The sequence below is a fragment of the Sceloporus occidentalis genome, unplaced genomic scaffold (assembly GCF_023333645.1).
Source record: "Sceloporus occidentalis isolate IW3139 unplaced genomic scaffold, rSceOcc1.0.p SCAF_29, whole genome shotgun sequence".
Lineage (NCBI taxonomy): Eukaryota > Metazoa > Chordata > Lepidosauria > Squamata > Phrynosomatidae > Sceloporus > Sceloporus occidentalis.
The window spans coordinates 8327343-8355302 of NW_028317009.1; the positions used below are offsets into that span (position 1 = coordinate 8327343).

Sequence of the window (27960 nt, forward strand, 5' to 3'; positions counted from 1 at the left end):
CCCGAGATATACCCTGATACTCCACATATACCCTCATACTGATATCTCAAATACACCCCGGGCACTGATACCCGAGATATACCCTGATACTCCACATATACCCTCATACTGATACCTCAAATACACCCCGGGCACTGATACCCGAGATATACCCTGATACTCCACATATACCCTCATACTGATATCTCAAATACACCCCGGGCACTGATACCCGAGATATACCCTGATACTCCACATATACCCTCATACTGATATCTCAAATACACCCCGGGCACTGATACCCGAGATATACCCTGATACTCCACATATACCCTCATACTGATACCTCAAATACACCCCGGGCACTGATACCCGAGATATACCCTGATACTCCACATATACCCTCATACTGATATCTCAAATACACCCCGGGCACTGATACCCGAGATATACCCTGATACTCCACATATACCCTCATACTGATACCTCAAATACACCCCGGGCACTGATACCCGAGATATACCCTGATACTCCACATATACCCTCATACTGATATCTCAAATACACCCCGGGCACTGATACCCGAGATATACCCTGATACTCCACATATACCCTCATACTGATATCTCAAATACACCCCGGGCACTGATACCCGAGATATACCCTGATACTCCACATATACCCTCATACTGATATCTCAAATACACCCCGGGCACTGATACCCGAGATATACCCTGATACTCCACATATACCCTCATACTGATACCTCAAATACACCCCGGGCACTGATACCCGAGATATACCCTGATACTCCACATATACCCTCATACTGATACCTCAAATACACCCCGGGCACTGATACCCGAGATATACCCTGATACTCCACATATACCCTCATACTGATACCTCAAATACACCCCGGGCACTGATACCGAGATATACCCTGATACTCCACATATACCCTCATACTGATATCTCAAATACACCCCGGGCACTGATACCCGAGATATACCCTGATACTCCACATATACCCTCATACTGATATCTCAAATACACCCCGGGCACTGATACCCGAGATATACCCTGATACTCCACATATACCCTCATACTGATATCTCAAATACACCCCGGGCACTGATACCCGAGATATACCCTGATACTCCACATATACCCTCATACTGATACCTCAAATACACCCCGGGCACTGATACCCGAGATATACCCTGATACTCCACATATACCCTCATACTGATATCTCAAATACACCCCGGGCACTGATACCCGAGATATACCCTGATACTCCACATATACCCTCATACTGATATCTCAAATACACCCCGGGCACTGATACCCGAGATATACCCTGATACTCCACATATACCCTCATACTGATATCTCAAATACACCCCGGGCACTGATACCCGAGATATACCCTGATACTCCACATATACCCTCATACTGATACCTCAAATACACCCCGGGCACTGATACCCGAGATATACCCTGATACTCCACATATACCCTCATACTGATATCTCAAATACACCCCGGGCACTGATACCCGAGATATACCCTGATACTCCACATATACCCTCATACTGATACCTCAAATACACCCCGGGCACTGATACCCGAGATATACCCTGATACTCCACATATACCCTCATACTGATATCTCAAATACACCCCGGGCACTGATACCCGAGATATACCCTGATACTCCACATATACCCTCATACTGATACCTCAAATACACCCCGGGCACTGATACCCGAGATATACCCTGATACTCCACATATACCCTCATACTGATATCTCAAATACACCCCGGGCACTGATACCCGAGATATACCCTGATACTCCACATATACCCTCATACTGATACCTCAAATACACCCCGGGCACTGATACCCGAGATATACCCTGATACTGACACCCGAGATACACCCCGGGCACTGATACCCGAGATATACCCTGATACTGACACCCGAGATATACCCTGACACTGACACCCCAGATATACCCTGATACTGATACCCCAGATATACCCTGATACTGATACCCCAGATATACCCTGATACCGATACCCCAGATATACCCTGATACCGATACCTCAGATATACCCTGATACCGATACCCCAGATATACCCTGATACTGATACCTCAGATATACCCTGGCACTAATACCCCAGATACTGATGCCCCAAATACACCCTGACACCCCAAATACACCATGATAGGAACATACCCAGGTACTGATACCCTAAACATGGCCAAACGCGGAAGCATTAACCCGCACGCTGTGTGACAGAGAAAGGCGAATGATCGACGTCGCTGGCTGATGACGTCAGGCGGCGGTCGGCCTGAGCCTGTAGGGGGATCTGTGTGTCGCGCTCCCGCTTGGCCTCCGGTGTGCCGCCCGACCGAGGAGTCCACAGCACACTCTATCCGCATCAGGTAAGTGAGGGCAATGGGCAGACCCGAGTGTGGGGTGAGCCGGGCCCAGGCAGCCGGGTGCACGGTAGTCCGGGAGAGCGGGGCTTCGGGTAAGGGCCAGGCCCGAGTGCCAGGGAGGCCGTGAGTTCAGTGCAACGGGCAGGCTGTGCAGCAGAATTAACGCTGCTGGGGGTAAAAAGCCACAGATGTCCTCATACTGCCACTGCAGAGTGTGTGTATGGGGAGTAACAGTGTACTGCCCCTGCTGTGTATGGGGGGGAGGGGTAACAGCGTAATGCCCCTGGTGTGTTTGGGGGGTACCAGTGTACTGCTCCTGCAGTGTGTGTATGGGGGGTACCAGTGTACTGCCTCTGCATTGTGTATGGGGGGTACCAGTGTACTGCCCCTGCATTGTGTGTGTGTATGGGGGGTACCAGTGTACTGCCCCTGCAGTGTATGGATGGGGGTAAACGGTATACTGTCCCTGCAGTGTATGTATGTGGGGGGGTATAAGTGTACTTCCTCTGCAGTGTGTGTGGGGGGGTACCAGTGCACTGCCCCTGCAGTGTGTGTATGTGTGTGAGGAGCTACCCGTAGTAAGTAGATTTAGGGCATTAGGGCACTTGACGGCATAGCCCCTTCTCTAACGGCAAAAGAGAACAGGCTTTTCCTGTTGGTCTCTTTCCTACCGTCACTGGCTGATGCCCCAACCCAGTGATCATCGGTAAGAGAAAAATAATTATGCGTGTGGCAGACGGCACCGTGACACTAAGCGTGTTCCGGGTATCGGGAAACGGTCAGGTGGAGTGGATTGCAGGGTATTCTCACCTGTCAGCTGTTGGGACCCCAGCGTTGCCCCATATTCACTACTTGTCCTGGGGCTTTATGCGCTACAAGCAGGTAGACAATGAAGTGCCCGCAGAGTACCTTAATCGATTGATCCACGTCCATCAGCAGTCTGCTCTAACCCCCTGGCATTGGGTGGTCGCTGGCATACCCTCGGCATGCTTTAAAAACATGATAAAGATAGGAGTGTGTGTAGGGTATGGAGCATAAGACACCAGTCCATATACCACCTACAGATGGGTGCTACATGGGGGTGAAAAGAGCCAGACAGAAACTCTATAGTCCCCTCATGCAAGGGGGTCAAAATTTCAAGGGGCCACTCAACTATCGTAAGTGCATAAGATGGATGGGGTGTCCTTTTTAATGTTGATAAATGTAAGGTAACGCCTGTGGGAGGTAAGAATCCAATAGCAGAAATTCTATTACAATCACCCTACTGTAACGGTAAGTTTAAGGTCCCTACTCTGTGCGGCCCACGAACAAGAGCAAGGTTTGTTCTGCGCAAAGAGAAATTAGTAGCGGTAGGAGAAGGAGGTGTTCTTTTAATGGCTAAAGTTATGATAAATTACGAGTATTATTCTTTAGGCTTTGACGATGTATAGAAGCGTTCGACCGAGTGAGTTGTCGTTCATTGTTAAAGCCAGAGTTTGATGCCACCAAAAGGCCATGGTTGATAGTTGGTGGGCAACTCCATTTAGGACTGCTTAGAACAGCTTCATGGCAAGAGAGTTTAGCTTCCTAGATCGATACCACCTGAAGTTGCTTTGTTGAGCTTATCCAATGTTTTAAATATATTTTTTTTTTTTAGGATACAGATGGCTACGCCAGAGAGTTCTGACCAGGACCCTCTTTCTCCCGATGAAATACAGCCCCCGCTCACAGATGATGAGGATGACGGAGACCAAATTTCAGATCAGGAACTGGATAAAGAGGAGGATCAGATGAGAATAGAGCCACAAGAAAGCCCCGACAGACATTCTGATGAAGATGTGAAGGAGATCAGTTCTCCTAAGCCCGATAGGCATTCAGACGAAGAAGACCATCTGAGTGAGTCAAAGTCCCAGGACTCGGATAATGAGCAGATCCTAGATGACCCGACCTCCCCCGATCACAACGAAGAGGAGGAAAGAGCCGCGGATCTACACGATGAGGCCTCTTCCGTGACACGAGAACTGGATGAACATGAACTGGACTATGACGAGGAGGTGCCAGAAGACCCAACGGGACCCGCTCAAGAGGAGGAAGCCGAGAAACTGGCAGCTGACGATGAAGAGGACAAGGAAAAAGAAGACTCTCCTACAGATGACAAGAAGTCAAATGGAAAAGAAGGCCAGAAGGACAACGCTGAAGCCCAAAAAGATAAAAAGGAGGATGATGACGGAGAAATGGATGAAGGCGAAATAGATGTGAGTTCTGTGTCCTGCTTCAATTATTTTATGGTGGTCTTCAGAGACCAGGCTCCCTTAATCTGTAAAAGTGAATCGGACAATACACTTCACATTCTGGTTAATAATACACGTTATTATTTCTCAGCAGTGTTATTGTCCTAGCACTATGCCCCATTCCCAATCTCTTACCTTTCCATCGCTTACCCAAAGCAGGAATGATGTCGCTAGTCATTGAGGTCATTGAGATCTTTAAAGAAGTCGCGTGTAATATTAAACGATTCTACGTTCTATGCTTCCTTGTACTCGCTGTAGGGACTTATTGAATGGGGCTGGTAAACCGGCGCATGGTAAAAATTCCGTTTAGAAAGCAGACACCAAAATAGAATTATATGCGAACTGACACAAAACCGAAACACAGCCTAGTTACACAAACCCTGCGGGCCGCTTCATTTAGACGCATGACCTTGTAACACATTTCTTGTCTTGGGACATTTGGCTGGTTGCTAGGGTGACAAGACATTGTTTCAAACCTTAAACCAGAATTTCTTTGTATGCGTGACCCCCAAAAGCGTCCCATTTAGGTGCAGATACTGACTCGCTGCTACTTATGTGAGAGACTGGGGCTCTGTGAGGATTGATGAGACTAGAGTCTTGTTTCTTGGAAATAATCCTGTTTTTTAGCGAATCTGTAAACATACCTCTACAGAAATCGGAAATCAAATATTAAATTGTGATATTAAACAAGGTTATCCAGTGTAACGATTTGAACATATCGGATTGTTGATTTCTTCCTTGTTGGTGTATCTCCATCCTCAGGACGACGATCTGGAAGAAGGAGAAGTGAAGGACCCCAACGAGAGAAAGACCAGACCGAGGCTCACCTGCCGATTCTTCATGAAGGGTAAGATACGTAACTTTTATTATTATTATGGCGGGGTGATCAGGGAAGGCTTCAGATAGTAGGGGACATTTCTTGGCCACCTCTTTGATCTTCTGAGCGCTTAAATGGGTCACATGCTATCATTTATAGTCTTTCCATTCTCTAAGTGCGTGGCTCTTCCCAGGGGATGTTGGGCTTTGTGGAGATGCTGTTTAGGCCATGCCAGCAGGTATATAGATGAAGGGACCTGCAAAAACTTTTTTTTGTGCAAAATATTGCTGCTGTCGTCATGTTGCGTGCCCAAAAGTGTTATCCTACATTTTTTTTTTAAACAGAAACGGCAAGGAATATACTTTAAAGCTGTTGTATGTTGCCCCCACCCCCACACGCTTTGCGTGTTCCGCGCTGCAATAATCCCGGTTAATAGCCCCGGGTACACGGGAGGCAGAGCTTTAGCCTTTTGTTAATTCACCGTTCATCCAGCGAATTACTTGGATAAGCAAACACCGGCTTGTAAGACGACGTTGCTTCCCGTGAGAGTGGGGAGACCGGCAAAGAACGCGTTCCATGATCGATTACATTATGGAACCAATGGTTTTGGATAAACTTTGGGTATACTCGATGCCTTTCTGTTATTTCTGCTGTTATTGGCAGAATATTACTTCAGGTTATTAAAGTATTCTCTGTCAAAAGAGACAACAGCGACGCGTCTTATTTGCCCGGATGCCTCCCCATAAGCCGGCTCTGCCATGTTTTTGTCCCCATCTGTGGCGTATACCAAAACTTTCTAAATATTAGCTTTTGACCCAGCTTTTTTTATTATTATTATTATTATTATTTATCATATCTAGCTGGTTTGCATTAAATTTCCTAGCCCTCCAGCGTGCAAAGGGTTAAGCAAGCCAACACACGCTCGATGACGTCTGAATATTATTGCATAAACCGCTCCCCGTCAAAATAGAATTGCGTTGGCGGATAAAGCGTTGCCAAACGGTGTCTTTTAAGGTGCCGGGCTATTTCCTCCCTCCGTATTGTTTATTGTGTGAGTAACGTCGCCGCTTCCTGCCTTTTGTTTGCGCTCGCCCCGCGATCATCCACCGGCACCGGGCGCTGAAGGGTGTGCTGCCTCATTGCCGCACTTTGGTTTTTCCACCGGTGTTATTAAATATGCCCCATCTGGGAAAATAAGCATTACTGTCAATATTTCCCAAATATACTTTTTCTTTTTTCTTCCTTCATTCTTAATGATTTGGGCATAACCAAACAAAAAAGTTAATCTCGAATCAGGCGTTTTCAAGCAGCTTTTTTAGATCTGTGTCATGCCCCACTGTCATTTATTCTGGCCAGCCAATCGTACGCGTCCGGCGGTACCAGCAGCGCCATCATGTTAAAGGGACCCTCTTTAATGCGCGTGATGGTTATGTGGTCCCTTTAAATGTTCATGTGTTTTTTTGTTTTTTTTTACGTTACTCGCACGAGGCATATTTGTGAATTATAAAAAAATTCCATTCACAGGCATTTGAATCACAAGTTCTTAAGACGGGGCATATTTAATAACATCGGGGAAAAACCAAAGTGCAGCAATGAGGCCGCACACCCTTCAGCGCTCTATGTCAGGAGCACGTGGCTGCGTGACGAGTGCAAACAAAAGGGTTTAACATTTGAGTCTTTGCAGCAGGCAAAACAGGCGACTGCCTGCAGATTCTACGTTTAACCCAACCTGCTATAGCTGTACGTGGCCACCAGGGGGCAGCCGTTATTTCCCAATGGTGCTCGGAAAGCTGGGGTATTTTTTTTCTGGCTTCCGCTATCCATGAACAATTCTGAGGAATCAAAAATGTAATCATTTTCGGTTACGTTTTTATACTAACTTTGCAGATATAATCAAAATAATGATATCTAAAAAAAAAAAAAAAAAAAAAGCCTGTCCCGAGGAAAAAAAAACAACTATATATAATTTGTGTGGGTAAAGTAAAAAGTTAAGAAGAATATTACAGCTAAACACTGTAAAACAGCCATTGTCGCCAAGGGGTTAAAGCCCAAACTAGCTGTCCGTGTTGGGCACAGGTGGCCGCTTCGATAGCAGAGATTGCCGCACCTGTGACGAGGCCGCAGCCTCCCTTACGTTGGAACGCAAGATATTTTTCAGTCACTTTTCCTATAAAAATAAAAAAAATTTTGCTGTTTGGACGCCACTTCTAAAAATTATCCCAGAATCCTAACCAGAAATAATTGAATAAAGTGTTTTCCCGCGCTCTTTGTAATCAACCAGTTACAAAAGAATCAATTTCACTTCTTAGTACTTCTGCCAGTATTGTGTTAAATGCTGTTTGTTTTAATAACATTGTAAATAGTGTAATAACGCTACGGAATCTTTATAAATAAAATGTAGCGCTAACAATCGGAAAGGCTTTAAAAGCGTACCTAGGGGAAGTCTGAGCCGGTCAATGAATGCACCGTTTATTAACAGATCTGCTCTCCCGGATAGTCCTTCATTCCCTTGCATTTCGGTACGCGTGTAATACATTTCTATAGGCGCTAATTGTACCCCGGTCTTTTAATTATATAGCGCCAACTCTTCCCCCAGCACTCCTTGCAGTCCATATGTTTAAAGGGTCTGACGAGCCGATACATTGAGAGCCCGGCTCGCAAGCTGGCAATCTAGAGGGTCTTCCCTGAGACTCCGTGTTGGAGCGCCCAGCGGGTTGCTACATTAATGTCTTATTAATCTTTCTTTTAGGTAACTGCACGTGGGGTATGAACTGCCGCTTTATCCATCCCGGGATGAACGATAAAGGGAATTACTCTCTCATCTCCATGCCGGACCCTTTTTCTTCAAACGGCACTCCTCAGCCTGTGACCCTTCCCTTGGTACCTCCAAACCCTTGGGTGAGCTGGCATTGCGCATGAACCCTTCCGCTTGTTTCTAGATGTGTGCGTTGTGCTCAAAGACGAACTCTTGCCCCGTTTTTAACACTGCCAGGGGCCCACATTTAATGGCTCCATGGCAAGGGATGTATTTTTTTATCTGTGTGAGATCTTGTTTGTGTGAAGGATTCGTAGCTTTGTAATGACATTGTTTCTGTCATCTTTCCCATTCTTTGCTTATTGGATGTATTTTTTTTTAACCTTTACTTTATCCTAAAAGGGAGTTCCTGGCACGGATGAGCTTCTTCCTCCACCTGTAGCAGAGCCCCCCGCGGAAAGCGCTTGGGAGAGGGGACTCCGGCAAGCAAAGGAGGTGAGCAGGGGCCGGTGACAGAACACCACTAGTACAGCGTTTTGTTCGCTGTATGATGACATGAAATATTTCATCTTGATGACCTCATTACATAAAAAATGGCGCTGTAGAAAGACCCGACCCTTAGCGTAATGTATGGGTTCGTTTATGGGTAAAGCAAGTTATAGATCTTTTTTTTTTTTTTTTCCTGTGTGTTTCTGCCTTTTAACATTAAACGACCGTCCTCGCAGGTCCTAAAAAAAGCCACAATGCGCAAAGAGCAGGAGCCCGACTTTGAAGAGAAGCGTTTAACGGTGACGATAGGCGAGGACGAACAAGACTTCGACAAAGAGAACGATTACTTCAGAGACTGGAATTACAGAGTAACCAGAGAAGTTCGCGAAACTGGGTGCGTCGTATCATATTTTTTTTTATTACTTTTATTTCTCTCGCATGTTTAAAAGCGACTTGTGAAGTACAGAAATTCTGAAGTGAGCCGCTTGCACACGCTTACTACAGCCTATGCTACCTGAACGCAACGCGCGGCAACCGACGAGCATGCCTGGAAAAACACTCTGTCGGTGTGCCAAAACATGGGACTTATCCACGTGCTTTTTTTTGGCCATAAAACTTTTTTTAATGCTATATTTCAGTTCTTGAGCCACTTCAGACATCTGTTATTAGGTTTTGAAACGGAAGTTGGAGATCCCGAGGTTGTAAAACCATATAAACTCCGTTATAATGCAGCAATGTGATTTTTGGTATTTTTACAACAGTCAATTCATAGAATGTGATTACAAAGTAAGACAAAGCATTGTTTATTTTTTAATTTTTTATATATATATTTTTATTTATTTTTTTACTTTTCAGTACCGCCGACCCCTATGCGGATCCGTACTATGACATGGAAATGGATCGATTCTGGCGTGGCGGCCAGTATGAGAATTTCCGAGTACAGTACACAGAGACTGAGCCGTATCGATATCGAGTAAGTCGTATTAAAAGATCAAGGAAGCTATGAAAATGTCATATTCTGCATTAAAATTGATGAAGGCAATCTGACCCATCCTTATTGTCCACCCCCCCCCCCCCCCCCCAGGAGAGAGAGCGTGAAAAGGACAGAGACAGACAGCGGGACCGAGAGAGGGAACGCGAAAGGGACAGAGACAGGGAGCGCCGCCAGCGGGAAAGAGAGCGGGAGAGGGAACGAGAAAGGGAAAAGGAGCGTCAGAGGCGGAAAGAAGAGTATGAGCGAGAGAGGACCAAAAAGGATGAAAAGGACCGACAAAAAGACAGAGAGAAGGAAAAGGAGAAGGACAAAGATAAGACCAAGATAAAGTCTCCTCTCCTTCCCAGGTAGGTTATTGGCGCAGGTTTCAGTCGCTGCTCTTACTCTGCTTGCTTCCACCCCTGCTGTGTCCAGGAGCCACACGCAATGTGTTTAGGAGCCCAGAAGTGATTGGTAGCCGTAAGGTCTAAGGGTTCTTGGCTACATGGGATTTGTCTGCTCTGGCTTTGTTGTTCATCCTGATGCTGCATTAACCCGATATATTATCAATGTGGCCCTCTTGCCATTTCTTATCAGTTACGGGGGGGGGGTTCGTGTGCGGTTCTCTTGTTATACATGAGTGATGTCAAGTTTGTTTGGAAAACATGGGAGCTCTATGTATTTCATCTATATTTAAAATCCTCTACTTTTACCACTTCTGCTGGGAGGCTGTCCCACTTATCTACCACCCCCCTAAACAAACTAAAACTTTATTTCAAATTTCACCTAAACCGCTGATCCTCTAGTATTAGATCATGACCTCGTTTTCTGCCATTTTTCCTCCTTTGACTTCCCTCTACTTCGTAAAACTTAAGTATTTTAACTTAAAAGCTCCAGTGTCTGGATTTTTCAGCAAACTTTCCCCAGCTGGGGCTGGTAGGGCTGTACTTTCCTGAGTAGCAGTAATACCGCTATTGTGAACATGGGACTGTTGAACGCATGGTGTTCCCCTTAGCGTGTCTCTCGTACGCTTACTGTTTGAAAAGCACTTTTTAATGGACCTTTTTTTTTTTTTTACCTTGTCGCTCTTCCTGGTAGTAATAATGACATCATAAACATTTCCTGGAGGTAACTTTTACTTTCACTACCGAGCCGCGCATGTCACGTTCCCGTGTCCCCTCTGTGGGAAGCACAGTATATTTCGTGAACGGATGACTGCAGAGGCATTAAGCTGAATAAGCTTAATTACAACAATTTATTAACATTGCCCCCCTTTTTTTTTTTTTTAACAAGCTTTTGGTTCCCCCTTTATTTTTAAAGCAGTCGCCATCACAGCTTCTGCCGTTGCCACGTTCATTCAAGTAGCCTGTGAATACGCTTGGGGGGGTATTTTAACTTGCCAGATCTGTGGCAAAAGGTGGCATAGCTTGACAATGAGCTAATATCCTATCCTGCGGCTTTCTTCCCTTTTTTCCTCCCCTGCATTTATAGAGACACACATAGGAGCAGTATCTGGGGGCTTTAATGCCGATTTTATGTATTCTCTGTTTCTATATTATTCATTATAAAATAAAAGGAGGTTATTGGCATAAAGATGGTTAATTACAGACCTTGAGGTACAGCTCAGTGTTCTGGCCTTTGTTTTAAGTGATGCCTGTGGAGGGTCTTGACAGACATTCTTTTTAGAAAGGTGCCCGCTATATGAATGTGTGTAATTTACGGTAGATATGGCAGCTTGGCGTCACCGGCAGACAATCTTGCCCAAGTGACATGGCAACCCGAGACTGCTGCCGGCCTTTATCTGCCGGCAGATCAGCCCCATTCGGCCCGCCTAGTCTCGGTGCTCTTCTTGCTGTAGAGACTTAAACCTTAATAAGTCGTTTGTCTCGTCTTCCATTCAGGGCAGCTTGGTCCCCGATGTCAATCGGTTATTGCGCATGCGTAGCCTTATGTGCTTCTGTTTGGTGTGGTTGAGATAAAGGGGAGCGGGATATTTTTGGGATCTGGTTGTATTTCAGAAAAAAGAAAAAAAAACCCACAAAAAAAAAAACTCTGGCTTCGCTCTTACTGATAAAGTGGTAGTCATGTGGCCACCAGCAGGGGCATTTACTGAGTGACTGCTCCCGACGGTGACCTTTGACCCATAAAGCTGTTTTTGATCTGGGCTTTATTTTTGCATGTGTAATATCTCTGGTGATGACATTGTGGATGTGAAATTACCCCACAATCTGATATACCTGTAATTCCAGATATTCATGCCAAGTGTGTGTGTTTTCCCAAAGTATAAGCCAGAAGAGTGTTTCTATTATTAGGTGGCATGCCGTCTAAATATAGCATTTCTATATATAGCTCCCGGTGCGGCTGGAAATGGGCATGGCTTCCATGTGTAATCGTTCCCCATCCTTCCGTAAACAATGGGCCTTTGTTTGCGAAAGACAAGCGATTTCTTTCACGGCAGCGCTATCTATTGAGTGTGCGCTCCGTGTTTATGAATCGGAATGTCCGGGAGCTGGAGGAGACCCTTTTCTCCTTTCAAACCCAGATGCGTTCGCAAAAACATCCACCGGATCTTTTATCGCAGGAAAAACAGCTCCTTGTTTTCTATTGGCTCGCCACCTGGCCAATCACGGTATACTAACAAACTAGCCAACCCCCCTAAAGGGTTGACATGGTGAGCTTTTACCGTATCATTAGGCCTCCTTCCTAATACTGTTGGGCAAGTGATGAAGGAAGAGGACTCCATCCGAAAACAGACTTTCTCACCCCCGTGCGTTTTAATTCAATGCATCTTTGAGGTTAAAGACTGGTGTTTGACATTGTGGTTCGGAGACCACTAACACCCCCCCCCCCCCCCCCCCCAGTTAATATGTACACCTCACTCCGATTCTTCCACAGTAGGCTTGAGATTCCGTCTCTCTACTTGTCAATGTTTAGGAATCATTTGTGACATATACAAAAATGTATTCTACTTCCTATTTTCCTGGTTTCACCATCACCAAAAATAGCGCACACAGGGGTGGCAGTTAGCGCAGGGTTATTAGGGCATACTTTTCTTACATACGTTTAAAATAATTCCCTATACGCTTACAGAACCCCCCTGAGGTTTGCATCATCACAGAATAAACTTGCTTTGCATCCGGTCTCCTCCTACCTAGGAAGTAACTCTCCAGTATTATGATGCAATTGTTACATCATGTCCACATCCTGTGAACTAATAACACCTTACAACCTGAAATACAAAATTGTTTCAGTTTTTTAATCGGTACCGTTAACTTTCTAGCAACTATTTTTTTTTTAAAATGTACTAATATATATAATATATAATATATATATATATATATATATATATATATATATATATATATATATATATACACACACATACAGTATTTGGGGGTTTTTTTGGTTTTTTTTTAAACGTTCAACAAAATTGGAACCTTTCTCAAGTTGGAACCTTTAGATAAACTTTCTAAGACAGGATGCTTTACTGATGCTTTGGCATTAAATGCTGCCGTACACTAACAGTCTTGAGATTTTTATGCAGATGCCAGTGCCGTGAGGTCATGTCTGTGCCATTTTTAACCTAATTTTGTCACGAACACTGATAAGCAAGCCCTTCTAGCTGTTATTATGGATGTGATTAACGCAGCAAGGCATACGGTAATTGATAGCTGGCCCATTTTTGAGGTCGAAGCTGGCATCGCCAAGCCCTTTGCATTACTTTAATGTGACAGGTAAACAATGAGATGAAATCAGGTTATTGCAATAGAAGAATACATTGTTTGCGGGGTTTGAGTGCGTGTCTATGAAATCACTTCCATATTTACTCTTTGCTAACTCTGGACTTCACGTTGGCTCATAGGCGGGTGTTTATGTTGTCCTGGGCAGCCGAGGACATAATGCCTGGTCTCACCCGCTGCTAGGGGTCGTGCGTTTCTTGCTTGTAGGAGCAAGACAATGGATTTTCAACTATATTTATATTGATATATATTATAATATATAATCTAATATATAAATATATTTTAATATATATAATATATATTATATTATTAATCTAATATATATATATATATATATATAAAAATATTATATATTTGTTTTATATAGCGCCATCAAATTCCGTAGCGCTGTACAATGGTGAGGAGGGCCCTGCTCAAACAAGTTACAATCTAATGTAATATATATAATATAAACATATATTAAAAAAATATATATATATTATATATTAAATATATGTTATATATAATGTATATATTATATTGTATATTAAATATGTCTATATTATATATTTAAGATATATCTATTAAATATCTATGTAATATATATATATATGTAATATAATAGATATATTATATATTAAATACATAGATAAATTATATATTGTATATTAAATACATATATATTCATATTAAATACATATACATATATCTTAAATATATATTATATATATTGTTGTGGAAATCAAACGTTGTGATGACCGCCAGACTTCTTTGAATGTTTATTCCAGATACAAGCAGTTGCAGGGAAAAGGCAGGCAGGTCTGACAGCTTTATATATATATATATATATATATATATATATATATATATATATATATATATATATATATATATAATGTACATTCAATAACAAAGAAAGAATAGTACGCTCCTGCTAAAGGCTGGCACAATTTCAATAACTCTGCTTTTTACTATGAAAGCGCAAAAGCCTAACCTACATAACATTAATATGTATGATATGGGTGGGTTTTCAGTTATCTTAAGCAGACATCCTTTGCCCTGAAGTTGACCCAGAGGCTACACTTAGTCTCACCAACTAATTCAGTTGTGTAATTTGACCTATGCCCTCTACCATATATATCATGTTCTTCTATTCTACAGAACAATACTACCTCCCAGACCATCAGACTCTGATCACCAGAATGCAGAAAACAGTCAACCTCTTATTACCCAAACTCTCCACATCCTAAGATTCCACAATATATATATTATATATATATATATATAAAATATAGAAATGTAAGAGTTCGTGCACACCCGCAATCAAAAAAAAATGTAAATATCCACAGCTCAAAATAGCATATACAAGATAAGTAGGTGCACACTAGGACTGAAAGTTTATTTTTAGCGTATTAAAAAAAATATATATATATATTTTATATTAAAAATATATATATATATTAAAAACAAAAAAAAAAATATATATATATATATATATATATATATATATATATTATTAATAACCACTCGTTACAACCAAGGAATGCAGAATACCATCTTTGAAAGCACAACCCTTCGAACTTTGAAGCAGATGGGCTACAGCAGCAGAAGACCCCACCGGGTGCCACTCCTGTCAGCTAAGAAGAGGAAACTGAGGTCCAAAATTGGACAATGGAAGACTGGAAGAACGTTGCCTGGTCTGATGAGTCTCGATTCCAGCTGTGACATTCGGATGGCCGGGTCAGACTTTGGGGTAAACGACATGAAAGCATGGATCCATCCTGCCTTCTATCAACGGGCCCCTTGATACCAATTGAGCATCGTTTAAATGCGGCAGCCTACCTGAGTATTGTTGCTGACCATGTCCATCCCTTTATGACCACAGTGTCCCCATCTTCTGATGGCTACTTCCAGCGGGATAATGAACCATGTCACAAAGCTCACATCATCTCAAACTGGTATCTTGAACATGACAATGAGTTCACTGAACTCCAACGGCCTCCACAGCCACCAGATCTCTGCATGCGGTGGAACGGGAGACGCCATCATGTCCGTATGGACCAAAATCTCTGAGGAATGTTTCCAGCGCCTTGTAGAAAGTATGCCACGAAAGATGAAGGCAAAAGGGGGTCTGACCCGGTACTAGCAAGGTGTACCTAATAAAGTGGCCAGTGAGTGTCTGTTATAATATATTAATCCCAGACTACTGCACTTAGCCATCCATCAAGTCATAATTAAATTCTGAACATTTAAAAATATTTTGTATTCGCAATCGGTCCTTCGTTCAACAATGCAGTTCAACTACAGTTTTCAGGCCGCAGATGAGCGCTGGAGACTGGCGGTATTTTAAAATTCTAACGTTCAAATTTTTAAAACCCGAGGTGGCCATAATTTGTATCCTCTGATCCTCTTTTTACCGGAAGTATTAATACTTTTGTCTTCATTGCCCGTCTAGAAACATTTAGGCGCTAACAGGATTTTATCCTTTCTTTGGGGGTTTTTAAGGCCATAATCACTGGTTTACTCCTCAAACGCTCCAAGGCGAAATGCAACAGGTTGTCTAAACAGAGCGTCGTTTACCTATCTGGGAACAGTAGAGGTTAAACATAAGCTACGTGAGACTGCTCTTGGCTGTAATGGTGTCTATGGAAGTCCGATGTAATATTGGAAATTTACAACACGCTTGAAAAACAAGTAGGTAGTGATGTCATTCAGGGATAGGGTCACAGATAAGTCGGCCATTATGCAAATAAGAGGAAGGCAGGCCCGTTACGTAAGGTAAGGTGTATGTATTGCAGCCAAGGGAGATGAATTTCACTTCCTCGTTTAGACAGCAGCTTCCTAAAAATAGCTTGAGCCGGCGGCCTCCGGCTTCTCGCTGCTCCTGCTGCCACCATGCACTCGCCAAGCGCTCTGCAGCACGCCGCCGGCCGGCATGCCGCAGCCTGCCATTCCCCTGCGTGCAAATCCACTCTCTAGGTGACTTAATCGCTTTATTGTGCAAGATTAGTGTGCGTTTTACATTATACATTAGTGGGAATCGGTACACATTGTATTTAAATGAAATGAATTATTCATTGATTGGAAAACGCTAATTGCACGCAATTCCTGCCTGGAACGTCCTGTCACACATACCTTGGAAAGAATGAAACCCAACAGCTTATTAAATGCCCACGTGCAATTCATTTGGTGGTCATGGGAGATCGAGTGAGCCCCTAAAGCTTTGTCAGAATTACGATCCCAAAAGCGCCCCCCAAAAGATTTTTCTTTTTTTTTTTTTCTTCTTTCTTTTAACCGCAATACTTTTGCTATTTCCAAATAAACCGTGTAGGCATATCCTACACCTGTGAATCGTTTTAAAAAAAATAAAAATGATTACTGTTTACATTTTATTTAATAAAACAGCGCATGTGCATCTTTGCATGTTCTTCCGGTGACTTAAAATGGTAAAATATTTAAACATTAAAGGTGCTGTTCCACCTACTAGTCTTATCACTACAGGAAGCTTCAGAAACATTATTCCAGACCCCCTTCTGAAATAATAAATTATTTTTTTTGTACGGGAACGCCTGTCATGTGACATGCAAGTGGGCACTAATAGGCTGTTGCCATAGAAGCTGAACAATTTCTGTTTGTATGTGATTTAACATCCATTAGAGAGAACAAAATGACAGATCTGCTAGGGCAAGGGTGTACGGCCTGTGGCCCTCCAGCTGCTGCAGGACTACTTCTCCCATAATGCTCTCTCGGCTAAGGGGCTGGCTGAGGAGGATGGGAGATGTAGTCCTGCAGCAGCTGGAGGGCCGCAGGTTGGACACCCCTGTGCTAGGGGATACTTGCTCAACACACTAGTGTTTAGTCTAAGTGGAACAGCACCTTTAAAGTAATAATCGGGGTTGCGGTTCTTCATTTTGTGGACGCGTCTCTGCAGCTCATGGGCTGTGAGGGTTCATCAGCCTATAAATAGTTTAATGAAATTAGCGTCTGCCCGTCTATTGTGCCCGTGTTAATTTATGCAGATGTATTCCACGTAATTTCAATGAAATGCCAAAATAAATACTTTTAAGTCACATTGGCAGGTTGCCAAATCGCACCTTTTTACACGCAAAGACTGTCATATGCCAGGGGAACATGGGAGGCAACGGGAACGTTATCCGCGAACCCTGCCTTGAATGTACGTTTCCACTTCTTGTGTAAATGAGCACGAGGAAGCAGGTTACTTTAGGTAATGACCTGATAACGGCTCACGCCTGCCTCGGTCAAACTTACGTGTTGTAGATATTGAAAACTCAAGCCAAGACCACTGGAAACCACCGTGGCTTTTTGAGTCTTGGTGCCAACAAGTGCCCCGGCAAGGAGGTTTCTACGGCAAAAGTAATTCTAGCTTCCATAGAGATGGTTACAACCACCTGCATATTCTACGTTAAGTTCATTAACAATCTAACCTGCTAATTTCTCCTTAAATGACGCCGACTCGGCCTCAGTTGTTATCTCCTATAACCGGGGCGTCCAACCTGCGGCCCTCCAGTTGCTGCAAGACTACCTCTCCCATCCTCCTCAGCCAGCCCCTTAGCTGAAAGAACATTATAGTAACATAGTTCATAAGGTTGAAAAAAGACCAAAGTCCATCAAGTTCAACCTATATACATATTGTGTCCCTACTGTGTTGATCCAGAGGAAGGCAAAAAACCCTTATGAAGCAGATGCCAATTGCCCCATACCAGGGAGAAAATTCCTTCCCGACTCCAAATATGGCAATCAGAATAAATCCCCGGATCAACGTTCTGTCCCTATTAATCTAATATCCATAACTTGTAATATTATTGCTTTCAAGAAACACGTCCAGGCTCCTTTTGAACTCTTTTATTGAGTTTACCATCACCACTTCCTCTGGCAGAGAGTTCCATAATCTCACCGCTCTTACTGTAAAGAACCCCCGTCTGTGCTGGTGTAGAAACCTTGTTATAGATACAGTCCTGGGTATAAATAGGTCCTGGGAGTGATCTCTGTACTGCCCCCTTATATATTTATACATAGTTATTAAGTCCCCCCTAAGCCGTCTTTTTTCCAAACTAAATAACCCTAATTCTGATAATCTTTCTGGGTACTGTAGTCCTCCCATTCCCCTTATTACTCTGGTTGCCCGTCTTTGAACCCTCTCCAGCTCCACTATATCTTTCTTGTACACTGGTGCCCAGTACTGTACACAGTATTCCATGTGTGGTCTGACTAGTGACTTGTACAGTGGTAGAATTATTTCCTTGTCGTGGGCATCTATGCCCCTTTTGATGCACCCCATGATTTTATTTGCCTTAGCAGCAGCTGCCTGACACTGGTCGCTACAGGTAAATTTACTGTTAACTAAAACTCCTAAGTCCTTTTCCATGTCAGTCGTCCCCAGTGTTTTCCCATTTAATACATATTCCCAGCCTGGATTTTTCTTCCCCATGTGCATAACCTTACATTTATCTGTGTTGAACCTCATCTGCCACATCCCAGCCCAAGCCTCCAACCTATGCAGATCCATTTGTAATCGTGCGCTGTCCTCTATTGTGTTAACCACGTTACAGAGCTTAGTATCGTCTGCAAAGATTGATACTTTACTATGCAATCCCTCTACAAGGTCATTAATAAATATATTAAAAAGAATAGGACCCAAAACTGACCCCTGTGGTACCCCACTAGCAACAGTCACCCACTCAGAGTATGTACCATTAATAACCACCCTCTGTTTCCTATCACTGAGCCAGTTACTTACCCACTCCATGAACCCAAACCCCTCCTTCCTACACCAGCTTCTGAGCCACTTGTTTAGCTCCCTAATCTCCCGCTGCCTCTCTGGTGTGGCACGTGGTACAGGTAATATTTCAGAAAATACTACCTTGGAGGTCCTTGCCTTAAGCTTGCTACCTAAGTCCCTGAAATCATTTTTAAGGACACTCCGCCTCCCTCTCACTTTGTCATTGGTGCCAATGTGCACCATGACTGCTGGGTCTTCTCCAGCCCCTCCCAGTAATCTGTCAACCCGATCCGCGATGTGCCGAACTCGAGCGCCAGGCAGACAACACACTGTTCGGCGATCCCGGTCTTTGTGACAGATCGCCCTGTCTGTCCCCCTAATAATTGAGTCCCCCACTACCAGCACCTGTCTGGCCTGCCCTGCGCTCCTCCTTCCCTCCTTACTGGAGCAGACACCCCTCTGGTGGTCAGAGGCAGGGACTTGCTGCAGTACTGCTAACTCTGAACTAACATCCCCCTCATCTGCCAACCGGGCAAACTTGTTGGGGTGTGCTAGATCAGGACTAGCCTCCCTGGCGCTTTTCCCCCTACCCCGCCTTCTAACTGTAACCCAGCTAGCTGCCTGACTGTCCTGTACCTCCATCCCGCTATCCTCCCCCACCTCTACCTGCGAGAGAGCTTGCTCAGTGAGCAGCAGACTCCTCTCCAAGTTGTCAATAGATCTCAGTGTTGCCAGTTGCTCCTCTAGACTCAGGATTTGTGCTTCCAAATGAGCAACCCGCACACATCTCGCACAGCAATATGCACCCTCGAAGCGCTGCTCAAGGATTGCATACATTGAGCAAGATGTACACCTGACCGCATTGTCAAACATGGAGGACATCTTGGCAATGGGGATAGCTCAAATAACTGGCAAAAACAGACAGTAAGGCGCAAAATATATATAAATATATTATATGCAATCACAAGGATTTATACTTTACCCTCCTTCTTGCTTTTTAACTCCTTTTTGCTTTTTAACTCCTTCTTTGCTTGTAACTCCTCACTTAGAGATGTCACTTAGGAGATTCGCCCCAGCTCAGGATATGGGAGATGTAGTCCTGCCGCAGCTGACGGGCCGCGGGTTGGACGCCCCTGTCCTATAACCATAATCCTAGCTCATTGCGGACAACTGTATAGTGGGGAAAAAGTCATCTTTCCAAGTATTTTAAGTACGCGGCTCCAGATTTAGCGGTGATGGATTTTAGAAGCTTTTTTGGACTCGGCAATCAATTCATTTTTTTTTTTTTATTTTTTTTTTTTATGCAATGCAAAAAAAAATCACACAGTCGGAAAGTTCGTCCTTTGTAAATATGGAAGCAAAGTAGCTTAACCGGTTTATTCGAATAACACAAAGGAGAAGAAACTTCTATGAAGAAAGGAAAGTTATCTGTGAATCTGAGCCATGACAATCCACTCAGATTATGTGACTCGATAACGTCATTCGCCAACGGAGCGGTTTCTCCGGACGGTTGTGGCTGATCCGAATCGCAGCACAAAGTTAACTGTTAAAACGGTTACTTCTGGAATGAGTAAATAACGTTCCTGCATTCCTTTCTGCAAGTGTATCTTTTTGCTCCAGAATTGTACATTTCACGCGTGGTAAGAAGAATACGTCCTGACATTTGTTTGCAAGGTTGGCAGAAGATGCAGGAGATCATCTTGGAGGCATGCACCGATTTTTATGCTTCTCTCCGGTTAAGAAAAATAATAAATAATCCCAATTCTCGAGCTTCTCCACCCGCTCAACCAGACCGTAACCCACGAGGAGCGTCGTGATTCCGTACGATGCCGGTTACCTTGTTTTTGTTTGCATATCCTCAGGTTCTATTAGTCTAGAAGAGCAGAAAAGGCCAATCCGTAAATTCTTTTATCCTCTTGTTATCTCTTTTTATTCAAATGTATATTTTCCAGTTCTGACATCATACCTGCTCCTCCTGCTAAGGGATTGCCGGGGTATTTCATGCTAATTTTTCTCAAGACCCATGATCCATCAGTGAAGATTGCAGAGTGGGAGTTGTTGAGCCTTGGAGAGGATTCTTCTGGCCTGGAATCCACAGTTTTATAGTCATTTAGGGTTTTTTGTGGGTTTTTTTTTTTTTCCTGTAACTTCTATTTTTGTGTGTGTTCTTACTCTTATTCGTATTCTTTTTAAGCCGTCCAAATGAAGCGCCGAAGAAGGAGGCTCCGTCCCCAGCCTTGGCCACCGTGAATCCAGCTGCTCCAGCTGTAACCGCTGCCCCGACGGCCGCTGGTCCAGCGCAGGTTAAAAGAGCCGATGAGTGGAAGGACCCGTGGCGGCGATCCAAGTCCCCGAAGAAGAAGCTCGGTGCTTCTGCGTCACCAAGCCGAGGGAGAAGAAGACGGCGAGTGTCTGGCTCATCCGATTCCGGATCCAATTCGTCGAGGTAAGACGTGATACAGTCCGGGCGTTCTACGTACAACTACACGGACGCACCACAAACTAGCACTTCCCACACCGGATCACGTCAGCCGATAAATAGACCCCTCTTAAAATGTATCAATGCACACAAAATCACTAGGAGTATCCGTCCATATCCGATACACCCGAGGAGCAAGTTGGATGTTTTAGCGCTTGATCATGAGATGTTATCTCTGAATTTTTATATATACCTTTTCATATTTATTTTTTTTTGCTGTTTCTAGAAACAGTTACCCTGTACCGGTTAGATCTAACACTGACTTGTCACAAAGTATTTGTGCCGATTATGATTGCCTTCCCTTATTTCTGCTTCAAACAGTGGGGGGAAAAAAAAAAAAGAAAAGGAGCAGGATTGTTCTTTCATACAAGCTTTTATTTATGTGATTTTAAATTAAGGTTTGCCATGGGAATATATTTTTCTTTATGTCTGTAGAAGGGGTGTAGTCATAATTCTGTTCTAAAGGGGCCATATCTGCTCAGGCTGCCATGCCACAAAATACACCCAACTATTTGTCTTTGTTTCTGTTATTTGGACCTAAGCATTCTTAACCTTCTCAACTACAACTCCCCATCGTAGATGCCATGCGAGGAGCAATCTGTCCGAAGATCAGTGTATGTGTACAATGTGTTAAGCCGCTGCTTTACAAATAGGTTTATATGTCTGTATTTTATTTCATTTTAGATCATCTTCTCATTCTTCCTCGTATTCTGGTTCTGGATCCTCGCGTTCTAGATCATCCTCTTACAGCTCTTATTCCAGTCATTCTTCTCGCCATAGCTCATTTTCTGGAAGCAGATCCAGGTAACCCCCACTGCTTTTATTTGGGCTTCGGTGCGTCTCGGAGACTTTCTCCTAAACCAGACCTGTCAACTTATTTAAAAATAATATAATGGACTTTACAAAGAATGTACACCGATTTAAGGACAATGCTGGACAATATTTAAGGCTATACTATTTACCGTGTTATCTGCTTACCATAGTCCATATTTTAGGTAAGCACACCCCATTATGAGCTACACCATAAGCCAAAATCTGCTACTAAAAACCACCAAACTTGTTTTTTTGTTTTTTTTTAAAGGAAATAGGCTGTATTTGTATTGCGATTATTAAAACGTCTTTGGTGCCGGGTGCGCTTTAAATGTAGTAGACACTGCCGGCAGAGCGTGACGATAGTTCCAGCATGAAAGTGGAACTCTTACTAGTCCGACTGGTATTTCTTGTTCCCGGAAGCTGATACTTTAGGTCTCATTGTTGAGATAATTGCCTCTGTAATGAGATGAAATTAATGTACTTACACCTCTCTGTGTCCATGTCTGTCTGCGAGTGGAAGAGGCAGCGGTTTAATTGATATTTAATTTGAGAGAGACGTGCCAAGTGCAGCTTTTTTATGATCGGCATGCATTGAGATCTTGTTTCTAAGCTCCTGGAACATAAATTACGTAGACCCTCCAATTGTATGACCATCATTATGGTATTTGATGAAGATGTATCGAAGAAAGTCATTATGAGTATTGCGGTCGTAAATTATACTTCTATAGAAGCTGGCATCCCATTAATAAATGCACCATGACACCAATCTGTTTTCTTTTCCTTAAGAGGTCTCTGTTGATAATGTTTTCTTCTGGTGCCGCCAGGTCCCGATCATTCTCCTCTTCCCCGTCACCGGCCCCACTTAAAGGTCCCCCCAAGACCAAAGGAGAAGCTGCATCTGTTACGGTGAAGGGGTAAGAACGGCCAGCGGAAACAGGACAAACTTTAAAGTTCCGGGATACTATGTCTTGGCCGCAGGTCATTGTCCTAGCTGATGTTCCCCATTTATGTTTGATTCAGGGAGAAGCAAAATGCCAAGAAGCCAGCACCTGCCACCGCCCCGGCTGCAACCGCGAAACCTCCGAAGACCGTCCCGGAGCAGGCGAAACCCAGCGGGGAGAAGAGAGTCGGCCGGCAAAAAGAGACCAAGAGGAAAGCTCCACCAAGAAGGTAAGTGGAAGATTTTCTTCGTGGACGCCATGTATTTATCCCACACGCTGGTTCCATCAGCTTTCCTGTTTCGCCCAGACGGACAGTGAGCGGCAGTATAAGCGGCAGCGTCAGCAGTTACAGCGGCTCCAGTTCCAGGTCTCAGTCTGGTTCCCGCTCCCTGTCCAGATCTTCGCGTTCCACATCTGCCTCCGTTTCACCCTCTCTTTCTGCGTCTCGGAAATCCAGGTACGTCGAGCGTGGCTGTCCCATTGGTCGGCGTAGGGCAGTGCAATGTGATTGGATCTTGGTTAATGACTTTTTACAGTACAATCGAGCTCTATGTATTCATACAGCAAACTCACAAAGGTCTTTTTTTTTTTCTTCTTCCCTATTTTCCTCCTGGTGACCCAACAATCAGGAAATCAAGGTAGGTACTTGTATATAAATTGTTTTTCGTGGGCTATTTTATGCCGCCTTTGTTCCAGCAATCTTCAGACAGTAGCATCAGAAACCCAGGCTTTGTGGCTGGATTTTTGGGATACAAAACCATTCCTTGTCCAACCCCAATAGACCCCACTACAGTAACGTGGTCTCCAGATGCTCTGCTTTCCACCTACACGTTTCTGCGTGTGTTTCAGATCGCTCAGCGTCAGCAGTGTCTCGTCCGTCTCCAGCATGTCGTCCAGCAGCAGCTCGGTGCGCAGCGCCGATTCCGACGACATGTACGCCGATCTGGCCAGCCCCATCTCCTCCGCCAGCTCCCGCTCTCCGACCCCGGCCCAAGCCAAGAAGGAGAAAAGTAAAGTCGTGCTATTTTGTGGTTTAAAGAACAGGTCAAATAAATAAAAAATAAAAGCTAATGTTTTAAGCAATCTTACATTGTTTATAAAGATTTCTGTAGGAATCACGCTTGCCTTGAACTCAACTGTGGCCACCGGCTTACACGTGGGCAATAAGGCTAGTGCCGCTCGGTGAAGTTCTTTCTTGTAACTCTGTACACAGAAACTCTATAGAATGTAAAATAATGGCTACATTAACATATTCTAATAATTTTGATTATAAATTAGAAATTTATTACATTGGGTCATGTCAATGTTATCGTTGGTAAAAGAATCTTTAAAAAAAATACTCAGTTGTATTTATTATTATTTATTGCAGCTACAGGTGAGAAGAAAAAGACTGAAGAGCCACGTGCAAAAGACGAGAAGCGCACACGTGACGCGGCTGCGCAGCCTCCCAAAACTGCCCCGGCAAAAGTCCCTAAGCTGACGACCGGTAACAAATCCAACCCGCAGGGTCCTGCTCCAACACCGGCCCCCAGCGGCTTCAGCGCACACAAGGACATCAAACTGACGCTGCTGAACAAGGTGATCAGGCGTCCCTGGAGTTAGTGACCCGTTAGCAGCAGCAAGGCTTCGTAGCAAGTTCATAGCTGCCGTTCCTTATCGGAAAAATTCCTCTTCGGTTCGTGATAACGTTCGGTTCCTTATTGGTTTAAAGTATTTCTGTGCTATGTTTCTAATGTAATATTAACCAGGGATCCATGGAGAGGGGGGTGCAGGGCCGGGGCATTCTGTGTCACTTTTGGCTCTCAGCCACAGTAAGTTTTATGAATCAAAACTGGAGTTTACTCTGGAAATCCCATTAACTGCTTCACGTCAAGCGCGCCGCCTGCCAGCCGCTGTGACCTTCCAGATCATTGACACGAAACAGGAACCATGAATCCCGTGAACTTCTCTGCCCCTGGCAGGCCTTTCTCTGCAGATTATATTTACCCACAACTCAAGGGGCATTGTATCCAAACGCTTGGCACTGCGGACTAATTCAGGCCCGATAAATGATGTATTTTTAACCAACTGGGTATTTCTTCGCATTGATACAGTTGAAGCCAGGAATGCTAATCCCAATTTATTTCATGGCCTGGTTTGTTTGTTTTTTTTTAACTTTTTCTTTTTGGATCTTCTTCTAGGCCACCGATAAAGGGAGTAGGAAGCGCTATGAACCATCGGACAAGGAGAGGCAGGAGTCTCCGCCTGCCAAAAAAGCAGCTCTTTCACCCGACAGAGGTGAGGATCATTATAAATATATTTTATAACATATATATATAATATATATATAGAGAGAGAGAGAGAGATAAATTCAGGGTCCCCTGGAGAATGTTAATGGGTGAGCCCTATTTTCGCCTTTTACCCATCAGGCCTTTTTTCTCATTACGGTTTCCAGCGGGGTGGGTTTGCAAAGTTTGTGCCCCTAAGCACCTTCTATGTTTAGATTTAAAGGTTATTGTTAACGCTTGAACTTTATTTTGAAGTTATGGTTTTATGGATGGATTCCCTTCTAAACCAAACCAAACAGACTTGGCGTTGAGTTAGCCCGAAGCTGTTTACACAAGGGCTTTCGCTGGCGTCTTTTTTTTTTTTTTTTTTTTTTTTTTTTTTTAAATGTTCATAAAATGACATTTTATTGGTGATTTTAGAATGCAAAAAATAGCTACCACCTTACCTGTAATGACATTTTATTGGTGATTTTAGAATGCAAAAAATAGCTACCACCTTACCTGTAATGACATTTTATTGGTGATTTTAGAATGCAAAAAATAGCTACCACCTTTATTTCTATTTTCAAACTAAATGTGTATATTTTGAGTCGTGGAATCCTGGATTATTGGCTTTAAATAGCAAAGAAAGAAAACCGTTTCTATTTTCGTGAAACAATATGTCTGTCCATGCTTGCTTCAGCCGGCATATCCCTGTGTCCTAGTATTTACCTCCGAGTGTATTCTTTTAGTTACGCCTGTTTGTACGTAGTTCGTTCCTTGGCCTTTTGACACATTTGTATGATTTACACCAGTTGTAAACTCTAAACTACTCATTGAAGGCTTCCCAAGAGTTTATTCACCGAAGCTGGGAGTTTGTTTATCTCCCTGCCTTCATTGTAAGTTATAAAAGACAGATTTATCCTTTAAGTGTTGAGTCAGCCCTGCACAATGTATAATTCAAACAGCGAGCCAGATATCACAAAATCTAGAATTTCCTGCTGTTTCTAAACACATTATTGAAGCTTCTATGGGCGCAGAACCCTGCGATACCTTTGTGTGTCCTCATTCTGAACAATAAGAACCTTCACTTTAAGACAAATGTTCCTTTCAATGGCTTGTGCCCTGGGGGAAAGAAATTGGGGTTCTCCGATATGGGGGAAAAAAAAAAAGTAGATGAATCACCACGGTTAGTAACAGAGCTTTAAGGAAAAAAATCCATGTGATATTTTCTTTTAATTGTCTGACAGCAATCAGAGATCGGAAGCCGGTTGGCAAACCTCCTTCGCCAAGGTCGGACCGCCAGAGAGCACCGATCGCCAAACCTTCGCCCAATCAGACAGACAGGTGAGTGACTCCTTCTGTGGTCGGCAAGAAAGAGGAGAAATCCATTAAGCTTTATAGGTTATTCTAGTGGTTGCTTTTTATACGTAACCCACGACAAAATAGCTAAATTTTACCGAGCAAAGTCCAGATACTCTTTATGATTTGGAGCCTTTAACCAAATTGTTATCGCGCTCGGCTTCGACAATCCCCCGTTTATAATTGAATAGAGGAACAAAGAGGGGCATTAAGTTTCTGCCACATGAAAGTATAGTATATCTCCTTAAAACGTAACTTCTATTTCAACTCGTTCAATAAAATTGTCTGGAGAAAAATCTCCCTTGATAATACACGGAAAAATAGGCTATATTCTCTGAAATAATGGAAGTGTTCTGCAAAACAAAATGAAGCCTTATTTAAGTAGAAAAACTTACCGATTCTTTAATATCTGAGCAAAAGGGTGCATTCTGCCCTCTTCTATCCAGGCCACTGGAATCGGTAAAGCTTATAATATAGTTAAAAAATTGTTCTTTTTGTTCTTTATTTCTTACAATTGGCAAAAATAAAGAAGCTGTTCCATAATGAGGTATAATGTACAGAAACCCTAAATAAAGTGCAAATATTTATTAGAAATCTCTATTTTTTGTCTGCTGCTGGTGTTCTATGGATCCAGACAATTTTCCATTCCTTTCTCCCCTAGGAAACGTCCTCTGTCCCCACCTCCAAAAAGCTCGAGCAAAGTCACCAGTATCCCTGGAAAAGGTCCCGAGGCCGTGCCGCCGGGCGCTTCCGCCAAAGGGAGCAAACCGAGCACGCTGTCCCGCAGAGAGGAGCTCCTGAAACAACTCAAAGCTGTGGAGGACGCCATCGCGCGCAAGAGAGCCAAAATCCCCGGCAAAGTATAGCGCTGCCCCCCGCGCAGGTGGAAAGAGACTCTCGGTTTTATACGTTCAGTCTGAGCG

The 27960-nt window shown here is 43.6% G+C and overlaps 1 protein-coding gene across 1 annotated transcript; it reads left to right on the forward strand.

The window, feature by feature from the left end:
- The first annotated feature begins 2449 nt into the window (after nt 1–2449).
- On the forward strand, nt 2450–27903 carry LOC149299267 (zinc finger CCCH domain-containing protein 18-like). Its single transcript, XM_089486687.1, has 19 exons — nt 2450–2525; nt 3131–3338; nt 4070–4667; nt 5466–5550; nt 8270–8418; nt 8678–8770; nt 9001–9158; nt 9620–9737; nt 9849–10105; nt 21391–21642; nt 22360–22479; nt 23313–23402; nt 23509–23658; nt 23737–23802; nt 24279–24444; nt 24810–25007; nt 25610–25706; nt 26926–27022; nt 27699–27903. Exons 1-19 carry the CDS (start codon nt 2450–2452, stop codon nt 27901–27903), a joined length of 3183 nt encoding a protein of 1060 aa, XP_089342813.1.
- Nucleotides 27904–27960: the final 57 nt, after the last annotated feature.

Excerpts from the sequence above, each read along its gene's own strand:
- LOC149299267 (XM_089486687.1), top strand. The coding sequence starts at position 2,450 with ATGGGCAGACCCGAGTGTGGGGTGAGCCGGGCCCAGGCAGCCGGGTGC. Across the intron at positions 4,668-5,465 it reads TGGATGAAGGCGAAATAGAT|GACGACGATCTGGAAGAAGG; the intron begins GTGAGTTCTGTG and ends CTCCATCCTCAG. Across the intron at positions 21,643-22,359 it reads TCCGGATCCAATTCGTCGAG|ATCATCTTCTCATTCTTCCT; the intron begins GTAAGACGTGAT and ends ATTTCATTTTAG.